Genomic DNA, 23,589 nt, shown 5'->3' with positions numbered 1-23,589 from the left:
TCTCTTCTGTACGTCAACAATACATCCTCTGCCCGAGTATTATATCTTCTTCCATCTTTAGGAAAGTCTAAGGGCGCAGCATTTATTCAAAAATTACAAGTGAAGTAGATTAAATAACTACTGCTTAGTTTTATTGAGGTTCTCACCCAACACAAAACTCTCATCTTTTGCAGAAAGATAGATTTATAATTGTCAAAATGACTCCATAAAGCTTATAATTTTGGGGGTAGGTCAAAAAGTTGTTCCTTGACTGGTACTAAAATACGTAATCCAGTGATAGCAAAAAAGAACTACTTTGTGGCTCGTCTACACAATGATATTCAACTGATTTAAAAGTACTCGCTGTTTCCACAGCCACATTTGGGAAAAGCAAGCCCAAATTTCAGCATTTAAAGTTTGTAATTCCCATTTTCGACCGTAAAACTACTAAATGTTACACATAATATAAATCGTTTTAAGTTTAATTACAGGTTAGTTTTAGTAATTAGAATGTAAGTATTGGAATAATGGACGAATTCCCTTCAGATTAGGGAAAGTGTATCAATTCGTTGCTCATTATTCTGGCAAGAGGAGCGGCTTTCGCCGCGGCGCTATTTCGGTCCCATCCACAAGTATGCGTATTTTTTCAAAAAAAAGTGCATTGCACATTCCCAAATTCACCTACTTATCTTAGGTAGTTGAGAAAAGTGAACGGCAATGCGGTGAAATGGGAGTGTGGAATCGGCAACAGCAAAAGGTTTGGAGCGGTTAATGGTACGCGTCACGCGACCAGCGAATAAGCAGTTTAATCCCAGTAAACAAGAAACAGTCGTTAAGTACACTTGAGAAATTTTTTTGTGTCTATAAACGCAACGGTTTGGAGATATTGCCGTTTGGTAGCCTCTTCTAGATGATTCGCAAATTGCAAAATCCTCAAAGCACCAGCGGTCTACTCAACCATGAAAAAGTAGCATCAAATTCATGCCATTGTTGAGTAATTTTTGAATAAAGGAATTATGTTCTGCATGGTACTGGATAGCATCTATCAAAACTTACTCAAGTTAGCGCTATTCCCATTAATCAACCCAAAAGAAGTCACTTTAGTGGGGCAAGGTTTTTGAAACACCACTTGCCCTAACACAAACATTAACATAAAATCTTACATTAATGCAGCAGAGTGCTAAGCATATTGCATGTTTAAGTCTTCGTTTTGGTTTCAAGGGTACTGAAAGCTTCGCGATTGTACTTTTACCGGACAGCACGGCCTCAGGGCGATGGCAGTAGTCCCCAGCCCTTCTCTACACCGGCGATGCATAAAAATCGGGAAAGGTACCTATTTTACAAATCACTGGACTTACTTAATTACAGCGATTCTCTGCACGGTATATTGAGGCGCATAAGATGCCAGAAACGGGATTTGAAGGAAGTTCGCGAAGCGAATTAATATTTTGAATTTTTGACAAAGCGATGCAGAATCCAAGTAAGCTATGGTGGTAGTGGTCGCCTTTAAACAACCACGCCTTACTATGGGAACCAAAAGAGGGTACTTATTCCGTATTCCCTTAAAAACATGTAAGCCTTTAAGCCACTTCCAAGTCTATGTAGCGACGCAGAACAATACGACGCATTATCTCACTGAGGGTGGTGTGAATTCAAAAGGCGATTTAAAATCTGCTTTGAATTGTCTTCAGTCGAGGCCAACCGGAATAGGCAACGCAATATTTATTAAAGTGGTGAAAGTAAAAAAGCACTTTAATGGAAAGGGGTCTCTTCATGGCAGGCAGAAAATAGCCTTGCATTTCAAATGTTGAATTATGTAGTAAGCAATCAGAGCTCCACAAGGATACCTTAAACGGGTTTGTGTAATTGTTTGTATTTTAGCTGACTACCATTTGTTTGTGGATTTTGTACAAACTTTTACATGGTTCATTCATTAAGAAGCAATTTAAAATCTCAAATTCGCCTGCAACACCAGCTTGTAAGTCATGAATGGATTTTGTTAATTTATAATTTTGACTCATTTCCTTGAAAAATTTCCTCATAACAGTCCAAAATGCATCAAATCGCACAAACTGCAACACTCATCATTGGTTTGTGTGCCAATCTAAAAAGCCGAATAGACCGACATTTTCGGGTTTATTGCATAAATTCTGTACAAACAAAGTTTCAGAACTCTTAAAAAAAGTATTAGAGTAACCTGTAAAATACACACCTTTTCGTAAACTTCCTCAAGAGTAGTGAGAAGCGGAAGATCCTACACTTCACTCTCTGACAATGATAAATAGTAGAGCAATTCTCAGTCTCCCTTAATGTCCTTGTTTTTTAAAAAAGCATATTATTTGTGCAAAAAAATTCGCCTTATGTTAACTAATAAATAATTCCGCATCACGAGGAAACCAACACATCTAATATTATATTGCTTTGGTAAAAAATCAGACACATTTTATCAAAGAAGAGACAACTAAAACTTCTTCACGAGGAGTTGTTCAAACATACGGTCATCTAGATAAGTAATGTCACTCGTCTGCTACAAGGCTCATTTCTAAAAGACAAGCATTTTCCAGTAGTTGTGAACCCAACAGAGGGGAAAGCATTCTAGTGCAGAAAAACAACAATAGAAGTAAACGGTGGGTTGAATAGAAGTGTTAAAGTCAGAAATTGCACAAACTAAATCTTAGTAGTTTTTCTTTCTCCAATCTTTCACTCGATGAACATCAAGGGTTTGACATAAATCACTCTTCAGTGTGTTGACGGACGTGTGACCCGGTTTGACTCACTGCGCAAATTATTCTCCAAGGTGTGATGGATGCGGGTGAGGTGTGTACCAGCCCACCTGAATACGCGTGGCCGATCTCGGGCAGAGATCGCCATCGCGCCTTAGTACTAAGCGGGTGGTGAATTATTATACAGCGATTAAAATCACGCAGTTTATCGAATGGGGAAAACGAACTTAACGTCCGTTACAGTAAGACACGCTTAGTGTTAGTGCCTAGAGGGGGACTTTACAAGTGTAGTGTTTAAAATATTACAAATTGGTAAAATTAAACTGCTTGATAGATTTAATAATTTAGGGAATTACTTAGGTCATCTACTGCCTGTTGTCTTTGAATCGTATCTCACGGACTCCCAAACATGCTCGCCGGATTACCCATAAAAGTTCCCTTGAACGGACGTGGAAAGTTTGTTGTCAGGTAGTTGAACGGTCTATTTTAAAGACCAAGGCAAACAGTGTTGATGGAGACAGCAAAAATGGTCCTGTTCCTTAAAAAGGGTTGTGGACATGGCTTTGCGACCATTTGAAGTTTTAATTCTTTCCTTTCCTAGTAAGATGTGGTCAAGATGATTAATGACGTGATTAAATGAAATTAACGCAACATTAATTATGCCAAAATTTGTTCCGAAATAGCCCAACCACACATAAAGTCGGTTTGAATAAAACAAGAACTTTGGAAAACCCCCTCGCTGAACTTAGTGACACAAAGTTCGAGACAAGATATCGGTGTTCCACGTTTGTGTTTAAAGCCCATTTATAAGTAAATCATATGAATGGTAAAATGGTAATTGAATTTTAGCCTTTTAACTATCCATAATAAAAAGAAAATAAAAAGAACATAAACATGGGCCATAATTTTGATAAATAGTTAAAACGCTTATTTGTAGCGTTACAATTCACTTAAAAGTATTTAAGCAGGATTATATTTCGTACAATTATTTTGGGTTACGTAAAGGAGACTGCAGATTGTGAGGGTATCATATGAAGATTACAGTTGCCTAAAAGTGCTCCAGTCTTTAATTATGTGTAAAAAACCGGTTAGGGTTTTTAGAGCAGAAAAATTTTAAATTAGAATGTAGCATCCGAACTGATGTAATTCAGGAACTCGAGAATTTTTGGAAAAACCCCCAAATCGTACTGTAGAAACCTCACCTTAGATTCGAAGTTGCATGCAGAAATAATAGTGCACTGACAATCTATCAGTGTTTATGAGAAATTTAGGGTCCCTAACCCTGGAAAAGGGGCACTGTCGATGGAAGCAGTAGGTCTGTCACAATGACCACCCTGTGACCCAAAAAGTGAACTAAAGCAGCGCACGGACCACAGTTTTAGCAAATAAAAGCTGTTTCAGAGCTGTGCTTGTTTTTCCCAGTGACTGAAACTTTTGATCAGCACCATATTCCTGAACTAAATTCCTAAAATACTGTTTTGCGATCATGGCTTGTGATTCTCATTGCATGGGATAGATAAGGGAAGTTCATCTAAAAGTAGCCAATTCATATTTTCACCTTTATAGCAGCTTAGCCTTCGTAAGTTTAACACCGAAAAGGTGAAATGCTGTAGAGATGATGAGCAATACCACACCTCACTTCCAATGAAATAGGCTAATAAGTAAATTGGTAATAGTTGTTTCTTTAGCAAAATAAGGTCGGACACTTGCCACTAATAAGCGCCTCGAGCACAGACATCATAAGACCACAACATTTGTTACCTTCTCTTGTGATGTATAAAAATTTCATTTAAATATAATGTAGCCTCAGGCTGTTCTCTAACAGAATGAAGTGAGCGTCTTGACGTATTTGTGGATAAATTGCGAAAACGTAAGGATATGGGAGAAACTCATGTAAGTGACTGTTTGCAAAGGTTTTCGTTTTGGAACAAAAAATGTTTACATAGGTTCAATTTCGAAGGTCAACATTGCAAAGGACGATAGCAAATGAATATGTAGACATCTTTTTACCTGTCATATATCAAAGAAGCATTAGTTTAACACCGGACTTCACCTACCAAATATGTGGCGGATAAACATTTTATTTAATGTTTTTGATACGATTAATAGTTCAACAAGTAGTCGTGTTGCCATACATGGAGTGTTTACTCAACTCTCGGTCTTGGTTCCGGGCTACTTAGGGCCCCCGCCATCGTACTTCCTCCGGGACATGCCATTAGCACCTCACCTCTTCCATAGGTCCCCAATACATATTCTGCACTAGTATCGTCTTCTCTCACTTTTGAGAGTTTCGTACGATGCCGGGTAGAAGAATGTCAGCCCAAAGTACTCCATCTGATTTGCAAAATTCCGTGAAAAACTCGTAATGAAGTCTATTTGTCCTAAAGCATAATTTCAGGATCGATGAGTTGCAGTGTAGAGTAAAGCCTTTTAATTTATTCATTAAAAGAAGCAAACTCACATAATTTTATTTTACAAATCCAGGTGCAAAATGCATTAGAATAATTGTATTTGTGCTGAAAGAATGATTAAATACTGCATATACATCTTATAATAGAGATAAAGTCAAATAGGATGGGAACAGTCGGGGCCATACTTCAAGCGTGTGGCCAGCTTTATTAGGGCTAATCCTGACTGACTAGATAAATTCAGTGTAGAGCACTAAACGCTGCGTTTAAACGTGTATATCACAAAAAAATCAACGGAATCCAAAAATCAAGGCATAATACAGTTAATCCGTTTCTCAATGCTGTTTTTTATGAAAAAAATCACCCACCTGTTTCATAAAAATGGAAGTTCAAATCAAAGGATTGAGATCGCTGCTTTGGTCATGGCGCTATTTTGTCTGCGAAGGGAATGACCGAACTTGTTAACATAGTTCTTTGGAAAGGCGGAGAGGCACAAGAGTTAAAAGTTGGCGCTTTTTTCATCCATGGTAGCAACTACATTAAGGGGGTAAGAGTATACTAATTAGTGTACGAATGACCTGGCAACATTCTGCTTTATCACAACCCCAGCATTGTCCCTCATCCCATCCAAAAGCTGTATAGCGAGCCCCATATTTGTTAAAATAAACGCCCACAAGATGTAAAACAGCACAAATAAGCCACCTCGTGTTCTACAGCAACCTAAAATATATTTCATGCCATATAAGTACAGATTAATAATAAACCCCTGATAAAATGGTTGTGGTGCTTGTTATTGGCGAAACCCGCCTTCTAAAATTGGAAGAAAGTATTTGGTATACACAATCTATTTGATAGAATTTTTCTCCAGCGAAATGAGACATAATGAATGAACTAGATGTGGGTTTTGCGCCGTTTACAAAAGAAGTACATTTGGCATTGTAGCGTCTCGCGACTTCCCTGAAGACGCAAGAAGACACAATACTCGGGAAGCGTATGCATTGTTGACTGGCATGGGCTGGAGGCTAGGCCACTGGGAGAAGGTATAATGGCGAAGGCCCTCAGTGGGCCTGTTACCAAAACCAGGACCTAAAAAAAAAACATATAAGGCATTACAAGCATTATCCAGCATCCAAAGAATTGGTTTCTGCAATATACCGACATAATTCCTTGACCATTACTTTTACGGACCACTGCTTAATTAACCCTACCGGGGTCCGGCGGTTAATTTGACTTTGCCAAAATGGAACATTTAATTTGTTTATAAAATCTTAAACCTGGGGTCATTAAAGGCAAAAACGACTACTTTGCAGGTTATCTAAATCTAGAAGGTGGATGCATTTGTTTGGAAATTATTGCACCGGCTTGCTAAGAACCGAGGCCTCACAAGCTGAGATAAATATTAATCTTCCTTCAAAATTTCCTGCCTCTTCTGCTAAGTACTGCTACATGTCTAGTGTCCTTACCAGAATCTAAATGTAGAACGAGTATGAATACTAAAATGGCTTTTACCTAGTGAAAGAAACGGGAATAGTGGCTACAAAATTCCCGTTGTATGGAGGTCAATAGAGTTCTGCCTGCGACCATTTCAGGCTAGAGAGAAATAAACAGGAGACTTTTAGTCTATTGCGAACTTATTCCGCAGGAGAAAAAAGAACAAAGTCGAACACATCTCGAAACCGCTAATTAGTACTTACTCCTCAAATGGGTTGAACAAAAGTTCTTTTTGCCCTTTATTTATTAACACCAATACCATCTCCAAACATAATTAATGGGCCGCATTAGAAAGCGCTAGCATAAACATTGCTTACTTAATGGATTGTCTTGGCACACAAAGTAAAGGAATGTGAACTACACCGTGAATAAAACATTATTTAATAGGAAAATTATCATATAATCCCATGAATTTGCAGTAGAACAGAACTATTTAAACCAAGTGTGGGGATTTTCATTTAATCTTTTTCCGGTTATTTTTGAAAAAATCCAATTTTGGTTGAACATTATATCCTTCAATTTGCCAGTAAAAGTTATACAAAGCGGTTGCAATTCTTCAATTGTTTGTTAGGGCCTCCGCCATTGCACAATCTCCGGGTGGCCTGGCCACTGGATCATGCCAGTAGCCCCCAAATCGTTCGGTATGTCAAATATACATATATTCTACCCTATTGTTATGTCTTCCTTCGTCTCTAAGGTACTCTTAAAGGACTACATCGGTGTCAACTAAAAACCCTAAAAAAGAGTGCGATAAATATGCTGAACGCGCGGACGTAATATGAGAAATGATTCTTTGAAACCGTATTTTGTGGGAAGTTTATATTCACTAAATCGTCATCGCATTTGTTACATCTGCAACCCATTAATATGTGTATTATAATTGACGTGGAACCCCTCCAACAGGCTTGCGATAGAGTCATTTACGGCAATGGCCCGTTTTTTTTTACAAATTTAACTAACATGATGAATGAACCGAAATTGGAATGGTATTTTCAAAGCAGCCGAGTCGTAGTGACCTAGAGGATAAGAGATTCGTAGGAAAGGGGAGGAATCAGTCATCGTATGCACAAATCATTCACTTAACCCCTTCATGTGCGCAGCCACTCATATTGACCAATTAAAAAATCCCGTGTGACTTCGGCCGCGGTGATTGGATCTCCGAGGAGTGAAATACTTTTAGCACTGAACATCCCCTCCTCAATCATCCCACACCGCCCTAAAGAACTTAATTATGGAACTAAGTCGCAGCAGAAATTACTTCTAACTTTCCACGTACGTTTAAGGCCTTTTATGCATAAATTTATGCGGCATCTACTCCTTTTTTCGACTTTGGACAATCAACAAGGAAAATTTCACTTTATTAAGTTATAGCCCCAATTGATGCCTCACATTTCGTAAAAAAATTGGGATCAGCTTAATATTTATTTGATTTTGATGTGTGCAGTAAGCGTAACTAAATCATGAGCCGCTTGTTTCTCCTCTGGGACTGGTGTCAAATTGGCATAGGATCCTTTGGAAGAATAACATCGTCAAAAGAATTTGCACATTTGCCATGGTCGATTAGATAGTTTGACTTTGGCAGGAGTACGCATATCTGAGACATCATACTAGAAGTGACAGTGCTTGATAAAGCTTCTTTTTAGAACAAGTTGGTTCATCAACCATCGGTAAGAGGGAAGGCACTTCCAAATGATCGTACCTAGCTCCCAATTGAGGCAACCATTGACATGCCGCTTTTCAGAGATACTTTGGATAATTTGTGGGTTAGCTAATTGAGTTCTAAAAATCAAATGGCTTTTGAAATTGACTATTTATAAGACTACCTGTACTATTTTTGTATGCCTAACCGTAGATATGTCAAACACTCCAGATCGTCTTCCATGTACATATTTTTACTCAGCCCGCAGCGGATATTTCCGTGATGGTGGTGCCCATTTCGAGAGTAAATTTTCATTGGCCTGTTGCACCCAATGGAAAAAAGTATCTCCACATTTTTTTTGGAATATGAAGATACCAACCGGAATGAATTATTCATTTCGTGAAGGAGCAACTATACTTTTGCTCGACCAATTTCTTCATGAAGTAGAGCATTGACAAAATGGCGTTTGAACAACTGAAAGAAAAAAAAATACTTTTTGAAAAATTATGAATTGAGACCTAAAATAAATATGTAAAATGCGTTATTTCACCCTTCAAAACCTGTAGCGTATGCATACCGACATTTTTATGCCTTTTTTAAGGTATTATACAGGATTTCAAATAGGCAATTTATTTCGTGGTAAAGCATACACATTACACCATTACATTATCAGTACATCAGATAAGACTTTAATAAATGTTTCAAAATGCACAACACTTAGAAATAGTCAGTTTGATGCAAGCTTAGTTATTTTCCACAAAGGGAAGTATTCACCACTATAACCCCAAAATATTGAGCCACGGTTAATTTTTGACTTAATTTTGATTTATCATTTATTAAAACTAAGTAGCTATGTTAGAAGACCAGTTGAGTACTCGAAAACTGTTGATCGCTGCAGCTGGTTCGCTTTATTAAAGATTAATGGAATAATTCACTCAAAATATAAAAGATGCTCCATATTATTTCTCTTATCACTGCTCAGTTTTAAGAGGTCACTCGGTATTAATACAGACCTTGACAGTTGCGTAAATAAGCGATTTCCACCGTGGCAAATTGCATACGGGAAGGAATATTTACTTCCTCCATTAAGACGGAACGTCATCTTTTTGCGCGTACTCAGTTATTCTTCTGCATAAAAACTTTCAGACGTTTCAGCAGTCGGTTTTTTATAATAACTAAGTATTAACAACAACGGGTAGCTGCTAATGCAGAGCGAGTCAGTCAAGCTCCTCATTTCTCCCTAAATTATGTAATGGGCAACTTTGAGATGAGGAATTTGGCAATAAATGATTTCATCACTGTTCCCCTCTTCGAGTAGCCAAAATGCCATCTGTTATCCCTTGTGGATCAAATTTTTTTGCAGACCAGGTCTAAATTACCCTTAAATGTTAAGGGGCTATAATTAGAGATGTTGGAGATTTAATGAATAGCGCGGGATAATATGCATTGGCTTGATTTATTTCTTACTACCTATATTCGCATTTTATATCACATGAAATGATTTGTGTAAAGGGTTGATTGCGGGAGCTGACACCTTTACAGGGGGGTAAAGTTGAACACCGAGGAGGCGTAGCTAGGAATGGATTGCAGTCATTAATCATAAAGCAAACACTTAGATGGGGGGACTCCTGGCTTGGGTTTGGCTTTGGAAATCCGGTGAAACCCGCTCAATGATGCCACTTTATTTCTTGAAATATTTACCAACATCATTGCGATTCTAGACTAATTAACTCCAGATGGCGTGTTTTTATATTGTAAAATTTTTCTCTTTATGTGAAAAAACCGAAGTAGCTTTAGAATACATTTTTGTTCACCACCTTGCCTTTGACTGTAGACATTCCCCTCCCAGTTCAATTCGTTACACTTTTACTTAACCCAGTGGCATTAATTATTTCTTAGATAAGAAGATGTCATGCAAAAATAGTAGCCATAAAATATACAGGAATTTCCGGATTGCTCCCGCCTTTACTGCATAAAGGCCTTTCATTATTATTTATGATTATGCATGTTGTTTAGGTAAAATCCTTGGAGCATGGGATGGACACTTTTTGTTGAAGACCACATAAATTCCGACTGGACCTTTATGGGCAGGGTCAGAGTTAACAGTCCGCGTTTCATCTTTTTAATCCCATTAAAACAGATTAAAAAATGGCTCATTTTGGCTGACCAAGTTTAGCGACTTTGATGTTACAACTGGAACATGTTGGCTTTGAGCGAAGGCAGCACAACATTCACTGACTAATTCACCCATTTGACAAGTAAATGGGCTTGGATACAGTTTTTAATAAACAAACCATACTCTTTTTACAATTAAAGAAGGTATTTGGAAACCTCCTACAAACCTATTTCTTAATGGTTAAATTGTCAGGCAATCAACCACAAGAAAGTGGACTTTCAAAAAAATAAAGAATAATGGAACCTAAGTTTTGTGGTAAAACCGCTGGAGCCAGAAAATAAAGTCGCTTTATGCGAATCTTAGTATCATTCAAAGAATCATAAACACTCTAAGCGTCAGTAATTATCTTTTGATAGTTTGTGGAAAGATGCTATACATCCATGTCACGGTTAAAATTGTGGTGAAAATTTCTCTCAACATATTATTTCTGACTGACTTTATAACTACACAATATAGGGAGCACTTTCAGGAGAAATTTTGTAACTGTAATTTTTTTACTTTTTACAACACTGATTAGCCGGTCCAGATCTTCCACCAAAATGAATGGTCTGTGGCCAATCCACTGATTGAATCAAAACGATAAATGCACGTCCTCCAATCGTAAATCAACACAGCAAACATTCTGAGGCGGGAAAATAAAAAAAAACATTTCCTTTATTACTAACAGTAAAACTTTTATTATTTAATGTTATTTATCTAGGAGCTATAATCCACAATTGGAAAGTGATAAAAGGGAAACATAGGCCTACTTTCTAAGATTGTATCATCGAACCAATTTCATTACTTCAGAGAGACGTGAATTTTTTGGGACTGGATGTCCACATCCCAAGGTCGGCCATGTTCTCCATCAATTAATAATGGACTTTTACGATGTTCCAACAATCTCGCTTACATTTAACGCATTAATTCACCTAGCCTACTTTCCACTTGCATATGTAATGGGAAGAAATCACGAAATACTAAAACACATGCTTGTATGTGGTATACATGTAGAAGCATTCAGCTGTGCTTTGTGTTGCTCTTCCAATTGACCGGCTTGGAACCCCAACGCTTGATTAGAATGGACAATATAACACATCGTTATAATCAAGCAAATTGTTTCACCTTCCGGCGCATCGTTTATTCACGTCCACTGAATTCACCGAAAAGGAGTCTTGCTTCGTGCCATTGTGCAAGGAATGTTTTTGGTTAAGCAACCGTGCGTAATCATACTTGGCAAAGAAAGGAACTTGAGTAATAGAAGAACTTGCATTGTTTTGCCATGTTTTGGCCCAGTTAATTAAACAACCTAAGCAGGAGTTGAAAAAACCATATTTTAACATCAACAAAGGATTGCTGAAGAAGCGTTTTGCACAATCATAGCGAGTACTCCCAATAATGTCATGCCTTACTTACCACTACATACTTTCGCTGTTAGGTCCACAAAAAGCCAACAACCATCAAGACATCGTACGTTTGCAAGGAATTTTGCAACTGAATACTGCGTTCATTCATTGCGTATACGGAGGCAGATGTGGCCATTTGGTTGCAGAATACTAACTATTAGATTAAGCCCATTTTGAAGCCTGAATCCACACTTCCCGCGTCATGTCTAAAATGCTTCTTTAAAAAGTCTTCATCGTTTAGCTGTTTAGACGTTCTATACTCTGTAACCAATTTAAATGGCTTACGCCTAAACAAATTTCAAGAAACCACATTTTTTTTAATTTTCGCGCATGCTTTGATTTAGCAAGATTAGTGGTGTAACTTGCTTTGAACAATTCAGTGTCTTCGTGTTGTCACAGGAAATGTCAACCGGAAACAGGGCACTATCTGGAGTCTGCGAACACATTCTATACTTCCTCTCCTACACAGTCTTCGTTCTATTCCTCCCTGTGTCAGTTTTCATCTGTCTAAAGGTGAGCCCTACCCTAGAGCAGCAAAATACATGCATCCAGCGAAAAAGGAGTTGGCTAAAAACTGGCGCAGCTTGCTATAACTTCATGATTAAATGCTTTGAATTCAGATGACTGCAAAAAAGTTGTTTTAACACAGAGAAACTGTTAAAATTGTAAAATGATCTACGTGGAAAATGATCTTAAACAAATCATCACCATTTTTGCTTGGAATCTTCGAGATTATGGCGAAAAATTTTGGAAGCTACCATTGGTTTTATGCTTGAGCTTGCTTACATTAAGTGAACAGCAACATTCTTGTATGTTCTGTTTAAAATAAAACTAAAAATAAAGTGGTACTTTTAAGCTTTCCACGGAATGGTAAATAAGAGGGAGATTTAATTAAAAATACAGCTTAATAAAAAAGTCGTACATGAGGTAGATGGGAAAATATTCCGACATTTCAAATGTTCCAGTAAATTAAAGTAACTAAGCCAAAAAATTACGGAATTCAGAACTGCAAGGGGTGTTGCTTGTGATGTGATATAAAGTCCCTATTTAAGAGTTGCAAAATTTTTTCATGTTTTGTGGTGTAAAGATGTAAATGGAAGGCATAAAATTCCTTTACCATTCCCAGCGCTTAAGTAATAAAGTGGTCGGAGGACTGATAAATCATGCATGATTTTATTTACTGGCATTAACAAACATTTTACTTAGCTTAGCAAAATGCGGACACTTAAAATGGAATCGCTTCACTCAACATCGAATCCAAATTAATTTAGCCTGTGAAAATAAATAATACCGCCAATGAGATTACTTAGGTATCAGAGCAGTTAAATATTGTACCGGTTTGATGTAAAACGATTGTGGAGAGATGAAGAAGCTCCCAATGGAATTAGCTTATTTACTGAAAAAATTAAATATGGATACATTGTACACGAAAACAAAATTTCAGTGAGTTTTACACCGATTAGGCAGCGCTTCTTGTTACTGATGAAGGATTATCCGGTCCATAAATTATCTTACTATTTAGGACAAGAATGCATTCAGCATAAGCGGTAGTTCTATTTCTGAGGCAATCCTTTTGATGAATCTGCGATGGTTGTGCACAGGAAGAAAAGTGATTTAGTACAAAGAAGTGGTTGTTATCGTTGCTTCATAGGTTGTGCAGGAGTACGAACGCGCGGTAATCTTTCGACTGGGTCGTGTGATGCCTGGTAGTATGAAGGGACCAGGTGAGTCGGGGCTTTGCCAAGTTATGTGCATAAAATATTTTCCATTCCTACCTCCCTAATATGCTTGCCTTATGACGAAAATTTTTGCTAAAAGTAGAATTTGCGTTGGCATGTTATTTTAGTATCTGCTTAGATTATTTCAATTCGTATGTTACACGAAATTTAACAGGCCTCAGAAAGAGCCCCAGCATGTGTCAAATGACGTATCATCATTGCATTATCAGTGAAATTCAGACCGAACGATTCGAAGGAAGTGTAAAATTCCAAAACAATTATTTTAAGACCTGTCCCCCATGGCCATTTAAATTTAGTGGAAGTTAAACGAAGGCTTAGATTCGGCATTTATTTAATAAAATGTCCCGCACTGATTCGGGGTACATATGAATAACAAAACCTATGGGCTACAGTTTTGGCCAATGTCATCTCGGCACAAGTGTGGTCAAGCCTCGACTACTTCTGCATTCAGTCTTAAGCATGCCTGTAGCCAGAATGCAGTTTACTGATCGCTCAGTCAGGAAATAGCCCCTGTGAAATTATTGTGCGATATTAGTGAATGCAATCGCTCATCACAAATCCGGTTGAAATTACAATGGTGGCACAGGCCTGTGCATTTCACTCCACTTCACTCCTAGCAGTATAAACTTTCTCTAAAAACAACAAAAATTATGATCGCTGACGCAAAAATGACAGGGGGTGAAAGTTAGATTTTACCGTTGATGAAATTTTTTGCTCTGACTTCAGCAATTTTTCCCAAGTACTGACTGTCTCGCACTCAATTTATTGCAAACCAGAAATTTGCATCTCTTACTGAATGAATAAATTATGCAAGAGTAAGTACCCAAGTAAATTGAAACAGAAAAAACAAGCGCCACAGTTCAAATTCCACGATGTTACAAAAGCTGGTACAAAGAAAGTCACCACGAAGGAATTCAATGATATCGGGTAAATCTAACTTTTGCCCAAATTCTATAGGGCTCCAAACTTTGTAATGAAATACAACACTACAGGAAAGGAACTAAATAGCATTTATAAGCCGGCTATCAGAAACTCGACTGCCTGGTGTTAAGCCTCCACCCTCTGGCAACTCTAAGGCAGGGCAAAAAGTCGGATTTGTAAGAAAAATTTGCACCACGAATAAGTTTACTGTATAACCTCCCAAAAGCGGAAACTACTTAATTATTAATTGCCCTGGGTTAAACAGTGCAGGCGAGGCAAATTAAAATACCTTGAAAAGGACTGTCCAGCATAAAATATTGAGAGGAAAAGAGCTGAAGCGATCATTCACATGGAAAATGCAGTCAAAGTGACAGCCTCTTGGCATGGCAACGCCACAAACTGCCCTCCTTTCGCTTCATTTTCAGCCAAATGCACAGGAAATATTCGGATTTTTTGTTCGTGACTGCTACTAGAAGAAGAACAAAGAAGAGCAGGAATACTCGAGTATGGGCTAATGATTGCTGTATTTTTTCCTTTACGCACACCCAATGTACATTAGCGAATAAAAATGACACAGAAGTAGAAGAAAGAAAGTGGATTCTATAATTTTGGTTTTAAATATATAGTTTGTAGATTAGAGGTGTCAATTTGAATAATCAAGACTGTAAATACTTACAAATCATTCGCAAATACTCAACAGTTTTCCAGTCCTGAAGTGTACCCATTAAATGAAAGGTGATAAAAGTGGCATCCAGTTCTCCTGCTTCTTCATACAAATCTCCGTAAAGATGATTTGTTTTTATTCAAATTTTGCTGCGATAGTGTAATAAACAGAAGATGTAGCGCCCTGAGTCCTTCCTGGAGACTGAGGAAGGTGTTGCACTTGGGCAGAAAATATATTGCTGACGTGCAGAAGGGATGAGGGCTACTGGCAATGGCTCGAAGGCTATGCCACCCAACAGAAGTACAATAGCAGAGCTTTTAGTATAAGCGTAAAAAAAGTAAACGAACATTCTTGAGTACTACGTAGCCCACCTCTCCTTCTTAGCATCGTCAACCTCGCACGTCGATCATCACAGCGTGGTCGATGGAGTAGGAAAAAAGTACAGGAGCCAACCGCGTCAGCCGTCAAAATTGTATGCAAATGGGAAGATATTTGATCGTGAGGTTATAAGTTTTCTCGGATTCGTCCATCCTCAGCACATGCTCTCCTTCCGTCAGGTTAAGGTTGAGAATTAAGCAATGGGAATCATGGTAGTTGTGTTTTGGCATCAGGTTCTCTTTCCGCCACCACCAATGCAACACCTAGAGTCTTTTTTGAAGAGGAAGGAAGTCATAATGCTAGGGCAGAAAGTGTATTCCCGACGTACAGAAGGGCTGGACGTCACTGGCATGGCCCGGAGGCCATGTCACTCAACGGAAGTTCAAAGGCGGAGCCGTAAGTAGCTGCGAAACCAAATTGCAAAAGCTTAGAGCATTTGACACATATTATAGCGCAAAGTGGTAATTGTTACATTAATACCTACTTTCTATGAAGAGAATCGAAATTATGTTAAACTTCGAAAAAAAATTATCCATGAATGAGAAGTTTTTTCCTCTGTGAAGAAACCCAGTGAAACAACTAGCTTGAACAATATGATCACCTGAATTTTGGCTGTAATTTAAATAAATATTATGCATATACAATGTGACATGTGATTCTGCGCTTTTGTACTTAGGAGTTCAACTATTTTATTTTTATGTACCTAACAATTTAGGAATATTTTTGTGCCTGCCTTGCGTGGAGGAGTGCTTCATGGTGGACCTAAGAACAATTACGTTTGATATTCCGCCTCAAGAAGTAAGTTAGAAGCCTTTTACCATCTCTTTAAATGAACACAAGAGCGTCGCCAAGTAAGCTACTCGAACTTCAAGGCTAGTAGAGACTAATTGCAATCAAAAACAGGTTTAGACTGAGTATTTAAAGAGGAGCAGTTCGTCAATCGCTTTTTCGGATGTGCAGGAAATAATTACACCAAATTAAGGGATCTTCAAGTGATAACGCACAACATAAGCAAACAGAGGATTCACCTTTAATATGTACTGCTAATTGAGCAAAGGGTAAGCATCCATGCTCACGTCTCTCTGCTCTTGCTGGCCTTTTACACGACTGGCGTGTGTGACCAATTAAGAGGTGCGGTTGCAATTTCGCCGTTTCGAAATGTTGTGATGACTGCAATCCTGTGGAATATTTTGGCGTAAATAACAATTAAAGCTTCTATAAACTCCAAAAGTAGCGCCTTTTAATCACCCAGAAGATTTATTTAGTGTTTAAGAGGTGTGGAAAGAATTTAGAATGTCCCCCACAAGTGCTGAACCAAAAATGAAGTAGAGCCCAAAAACAACGATTGTACTCTCAGTAACGTCATTTGGAGGCGACGTTCCGTGATTCTGATAGCGTTGGATGTCATAAGTCGAGTAAACACTTATTCACCTCAAATGAGATGCTCTGCTTGCCTGTCATCTACTACTCCGACTCCCTAGTCATGCATGTTAGCACTCTTTAAATACGTTAAATGCCAATGTACTCAAAATTATTTGCGCATTGTCCAAGGTCGATTTCTGGTTAAAACTTTCCATTTACGAAAAGATTTTTAGGTACGCAATTCTTATTCCATAATTTTGTGTAATATAATATGTAAACATTTCCGACGCACCAATGCAGAACCAATTCCTGTCCCATCAGTAAGTGATTATTTTTAATTAAAAATCACAATTTATTTGGGGTTTTAAAGATGCAACCGCTGATAAATTGTAGACGGAAATTTAAAAATTTGCTAATTCTGCTACAACACCAATCAAGCTTTCTTAATTAATTACCAGAAGGTAATACTGTAAATAAGAGCATCTTCAGTAAACTGAATGAGCATTTGCCTAAATGCTGTGGGAGAATTGTCTCATTAGTCAGAATTGGCATTTTTAGTAATGTTGGTGAGGCTGCTTGGAAGAGATTTAAATCAAAACCATGTTTGATTGCACTGCCTACGAGATACCGAGATCTTCTCTTCCTAATTAGAATTAATAACTTCAGGAGAGTACAACCGCTGGTTTCCGCGTTGCGTACCCTGTTATAAATAGCAACAAAGGTGCCTTTGTTTTTTACATTTAGCAAGTTCCTTTAATATTGGTGAGATACATTAGAAGTGGTAGAGAAAGCGTGTAAGGTAAATGCAGCCTCACATTTATGAGGATGCGCATAAATTGAGCACATTTGGCTTATTTAATTGAAGAGTAAAATAAAAACAAATGAGGCCAGGAATACAAGTATTTCAGGATAGTTAAATGAGTTCGAATTAAATTGGATTGAAAATAGCTACGAATTGCACAGTATTTCTAAGCCTTATTGCCTTCTCAATTACTACTAATCCCATATCAGCTCAGTTCCTGAAGCTACAATCTTATGGAAATACTCAGGTTTGATATAACATTGGTTTAAGTAATGTGCAAGGATTTTCGCAACACTTGAATTGTATCGAAAAGATAGTCACTGTCTCTGATCTTAGCAAGAAATACGAATACAATGAAAATTTATTTTTCACTGCATCCAAGGCGCTGCAAGGACTTACTTACTGCACGATTTTGACTTAAAGATTCTCACAAAAGACTCAGTGACAGTCTCGGTGGATGCGGTTATTTACTACAAAGTCTTCGACGCAATGATCTCGGTGGCCAATGTGGAGAACGCGCACCACTCGACGCGGCTTTTGGCCCAAACCACCCTGCGCAATGTACTTGGCACGAAGCGACTCTCTGAGATCCTCTCGGAGAGAGATGTTATCAGCTCGTCCATGCAGGTAAAGTTGTAATTAATCTTCAAAACAGAGGAGATATTAGATGCAGAGCTTAGGAAATGCCACTACTGAAGGCTATGCGATAAACGAAGGGATAAGGTAGAAGGAAAGAAGGATATAACCGCTCCTCCCCTCGTACATGTGACAGTTGATCTCAAACGTTTCTCGTTATTTTTCACCAAAAAAGTTTGCAAAATTAGTAGGGCATTTCCTACTTTTAAAATGATGGTTTCTCAATTTTATACTCGAAATTTGGTTTGAATGTAAACTACAATAGGTTATATTTTCCATAATTTGACACACATTATTGCATGGATATGATGCAAATGATCACAACCGCCAAGGCACATAAAACGGGTGATACTTTGCTGTTAGGCATTTTCAACAGATGGTGAACAATTTCCTAACAAAAAGACTCGCAATCACTTGCATAAAGAAAGCTAATGAAAGTCCACTAAGATTAGGGGTTAACCATGGAAAGAATAAGATTGCAGGAGCACAAAAGCCTTTTAAATTAAGACATCCTCGCTCACTGATGTCACGATAAATATGCGTGAGGGGAGTGACAATTTTGGACATAGAGTAAAAAAAGCCACTGATGTGTTTCAAACACCTCACCTATAAAATTAGAACAAATTTTGCATTTATTATAGAGTGTACTGGATGATGCTACGGAAGCCTGGGGAATCAAAGTGGAAAGGGTGGAGATGTAAGTCATCTTACCTTTCAAGCACTTTAACATTCAATATCGTTACTAAGTCATTTAAAAAGTCCAGACATTTTCCTGGGAAATAAAAATACATTTAAAGAACGGTCTTCTATTTACCTTCTCATTTTAGTTGTCTTTGAGAATCATTTTTTGTTAGAATATGAAGACCGGCCTTTAGGCATCAAGTTCATTTATTTGCATGAATAAAGGTGATTGTCCCAAATCTCACTGGCCAAGTCCACTTTCCTTTCTGTAAGTGTAACAATTTTTTATCCAATTTCTTTTTGCGTAATCTTTCATTTGCAAAGCAGATAATAGAGTTAGTTAGTTGTGTAGCTCGTCGAGACTACTCTGAGGATAAAAGAAGACGCACAGATGACACTGGATGGAAGTACAATGGCCCTGCCATTTAGTGTTTATGTAACCAAAATGAAAAGTCAAAGAGTCAACATATTACACAGCCCCTCGCCTCTTTTGAGCGTCGTCCCCGTCGATTCCCTTGGCTAGCCTCGCGTGTTGGCCATGACACCGTAGTTGGCGCTGTAGGAAAAACACCCACGAACCAACCGTGCCATTCATTGAATATGCATGCATCTGAGACGAAACTTGACTGCACAGTCAATGATTCCTCCTGGCAACCCCACTGGATCTGAAGTTTTGCCTCGTTTGGGAACTGTATTAAGAGAAGGAAAAATGTGCCGGCCATCGAGTTTGGCCATAGCTAGTTGTAAGAGCACTGGATTAAGTGCAGAGTAATTTAATAAAGAAGGTTGTTTACCATAGTTTCATGGGACTAGGGTTCGCCATCTGTCCCTCCTTGCCAAGTTGTCTTCACTCTAGAGCAGTCCGGTCATATCTAGCTAATTTCTATTCAGCTGGTAGGGAGGTAGGGGAGGTATCGTTTGTTCACTCATCTGGCATCTTCATACAAGTAACATAGATAGTTCGATAATGAACTTTTCCTGATGATTCATGACCACGACTAGTGTCGCTTCAATTGTTAATAGCTTTTCTGAGGACTAGGAAACTGAGATTGTTGCTGGAGATATACTTCACTCTCAACGCCTCCATTACGGATTCTCCCACCAGCAGCATATAAACGTATCACAGTTGCATCTTTTGTAAATTGTCTCACCAGAACCCGGAATACTGAGAGTTCGGGAATCCTATATGCGTCACATATTCTTGCCTGATTGTGGAAAATTTCTATTCACACAATCGAGTTGTCTGTTTTCATTATTCGCACCGTTTATTCAACTCATTAATTAGGAAGTGTCCACTGCCTCCGTATACGGGCTACGGTGAAGTGGTTCGTGTAGTAATATGACTTGTAGTCCGTTGGCTAACCATCTCATTTTAAACTCCTTTTAAGTGCGCATAAAAGTAAATAATGCTATTTTTGAAGATACGATTATTATCTTCCATAATCTAGGCCCTGTCACTGTTAAAGCTATCCTCCCTTGATAGGTATTTGAGCGCAATTAAATTGCCCAAAAAGTTGGGAAAGCATTTTATGCTGCTTCTCAAAAAAATACCTTCTCTTTTAAAAAGCATGTTTAAAAACATTAAAGTTAAATTTGATAAGCAGTTATTTGTTTTTGAGTGACTTCTAAACCCGGCCTCGCAAAGCCTACCATAATCCCTATATCTTTATGAATAGTAGATTTTACTTAACCCCAAAATCTTTACTGGAAAATAAAAAGCAAGCGATTCTTATAAAATTTTTCTTTAACACAAGTTTTGGTGCGTTTTTTTATTTGTGGTCAAAATGTAAGAAAGATTTGACATTTAAATTAGCTCTATCAGATGGAACTAGGCTCCAAACAGCTCAGAAGTTAAGCATGCATTTAAAGTTCCCAACATTATTTGTTTCAGTTGCTCCATTTCCATCTGCGATGTAGCTATCAGCACAAAATGCTGCATTTTAACCTGATTTTGAAAACCACCTTTCCATTTCGAGTGGGTGACCTGTTTCCAAGGCCATTTTACCCTCTTACTTGGTGATCATGCGAATGCGGCGAGCATCGTCTGTTGTAAATGTGCAATCCTTTGACTTGCTTCGTTTGTAGAAAAGATGTACGTCTTCCTGTCCAACTCCAAAGAGCGATGGCTGCAGAAGCCGAGGCGACGCGTGAGGCCCGTGCAAAGGTTTGCTTTTTACTGCTCATCACTTTTGCCAAATGAGCTTTTTCTTATTTTGACGAAATTATGAGGAAATGAAGGGTGCACCACTGAGACTATATTGACTAAATCCTAAATTTAAATGGAAAATTTGATAAAAATTATCATGAAACCAAAGTATGATTTGTAGTTGTTAACATCTCTTGGCTTCGCAAGTAACTGCTGTTTTTACCCATATTGTATGCAACATTTGTTCAGAATTTACATATTTGCGCGGCTTAGAGTCAACTACTTGATCCAAATGGAACTAACTAACCCAAAAATGAGATATTTTGTCGAAAGGACACTTTTGGCTGGTTTTCTGTAAATACCCACTATAAATTATGAGTAAAGTTGTGATCGTTGGCTCTTTAGTGCGTTACTCGACCGCAAATTGTATATATGTCTAAATCTTGGTTGACATATGTATGAAAGTAAGATTCGAAAAGGTGAATTTGAGGAACGTAGCCGTTGAGGTACGGGAAAACTTGAATTATGCAGGGTTTGGGTTCCACCTCAACGGTTAATATTTGCCCCATTGTGGGCGGCTTTGAGGCACAAAGGAACATCCACTGGCTATTTCACACGAGCTGATTACCCACTCACGATGTCACCAAACGACGGAAGTATTACCTTCCAGATACAATTAAGGGTTTTCTGACAGCAGATTCGTGCAGCTTAGTCGACGCGGTGGCCTTCGCTTGTATGCGAGTGATTGACTTCCAAAATTTTGTGATGGAACTGATCTGCAGAAATCTTTGGGCAAATGTGCCGTTTTGCGGGTTGGACATCTTTTGAAAACTACTAAACCAAACTCGATTGATTTGAGTAGAGAGATTTGCTTTCGCCGTGTCAATCATAAGTCCTTCACGAAGGTCACGAAATGATAGTTGAAATTCCTGATTTATTGCATTTGTAAGGTTTGCTCTGTAAATCTGTTAAAAATGAAATTCTTTAAGCGTAAATTAGACCTTAAAAAATTTGAGAATTAGAGGATTTATTTGCATTCCACTTTAAGTACAGTCATAAGTTAAGCAGATGTGTTCCATTTCCACCTAATGAAATTGAAGTCGGGATTGCTTAAGCTTAAATCAGTGAATCCCCTAGCGAAGAATACATAGAAATAGTTTACCTTCAACTTTTATTGTGTAGACAAATCTACTACAGAAATAAACTTCCTTATGTGATTTTCTTCTTGTATCACCAACAACAGAGCCTTTAAACACTAAGAGGCGTATCGGGATTGATTTCATAGCTTCTTTCTATCACAAAACCAAAATTGTCAAAAATTTTGGCAGAAAGCAAGCTGTCAAATCGCTTTGAATTTATTGGGGTTTGCTCTCCAAATCAGCCCATAAATCGGACTCGGCCAAACTAAAAAAAATTTATCGTGCTGATATCAACTAGTATAAGAATTATCTGGCGTAGAGGATTTACAACAATTTTTTGTCCGAGTGAAGCATTAGGTTTCCTAAATAACTCTCACACTTGCCTCCGTGCTTCAAAGTACCCGAAAACAGCAGGTTACAGCCCTTTTAAGCACTTTTGCAACTTGGAAAAAGTTTTGCGCAAATTATTTTAAATGCATTTTGTAAATTTTATTTTTGTGCCGAATCAGTGAGATGTAAATAGTGCAGGGGTTGGCTGTTTTTTGATTAAAATGAGAAAAACTGTTCAAATGGAAAGCTCCTTTGGCGTATAGAGCATCTTGTCCAAATGCAAAGTTTACACACTTGAATGGTTGTGATATTTAAGCATTTCCATTTAAATGCGGAATTTTTTGTTACTCTTAAACAGCACATAACATAAAACTCTGCCCTCAAGATGACCAAAGAGTTAGAAAGTTGAAGTAATGCCTATTTTAATTGTTCAAAAACATCGCAAACAAGAAAAGAAGGCAGCATTCCTATTGATGGCCAATAAACCTCAATATTGTAAAGATGACAGATTCCACGGAAAATGCAAAACTCCGACTTTGATTCCGTCTCAAAAAGGGTAGTTGTCTGGAGGCTAGTAAATGAGGTGAAAAACGGTGAGTAGTTGGATGTGTTTCCTTTGTAGGTCATTCAAGCCGAGGGCGAGCGAAAGGCGTCACGAGCCTTGCGTGAGGCGAGTTTGATGCTAAACGATAAGCCAGTTGCTCTGCAACTGCGCTACCTCCAGACCCTCTCGGGGATCGCGGCCGAGCACCACTCGACCATCATTTTTCCCCTTCCCATTGACCTCACCACCAGCTTCCTAATGAGCAATCCTGCACAATCCATGAAGAGCGGCATCAACGGCCATCCCACCGCCACTGCTGCCACCACCACAACCAGTACCGCCACCACGGCCACCACCATGTCCAGCTGTAACAACAACAGCTCCGACCTGAATGTATAGCTAAAAGTGTGGATATTCCTCTTCATTTCTTTCTCTCCTCCTCCTCC

The 23,589-nt window shown here is 38.3% G+C and overlaps 1 protein-coding gene across 1 annotated transcript; it reads left to right on the top strand. All coding sequences in view use genetic code 11, as the record gives it.

Annotated features, from left to right (window-relative positions):
- Positions 1-2,781: 2,781 nt before the first annotated feature.
- Positions 2,782-23,542, top strand: EGR_04222 (Band 7 protein; the record flags this gene model as incomplete). Its single annotated transcript, XM_024493471.1, has 8 exons — positions 2,782-2,859; positions 12,201-12,314; positions 13,453-13,525; positions 15,510-15,682; positions 18,091-18,294; positions 18,945-19,000; positions 21,070-21,148; positions 23,222-23,542. 8 exons carry the CDS (start codon positions 2,782-2,784, stop codon positions 23,540-23,542), a joined length of 1,098 nt encoding a protein of 365 aa, XP_024352172.1.
- Between the last annotated feature and the right edge of the window lie 47 nt (positions 23,543-23,589).

Source organism: Echinococcus granulosus (genome assembly GCF_000524195.1).
Source record: "Echinococcus granulosus chromosome Unknown EG_S00025, whole genome shotgun sequence".
Taxonomy (NCBI): Eukaryota; Metazoa; Platyhelminthes; class Cestoda; order Cyclophyllidea; family Taeniidae; genus Echinococcus; species Echinococcus granulosus.
This window is presented reverse-complemented; position numbering and strand designations above follow the sequence as displayed.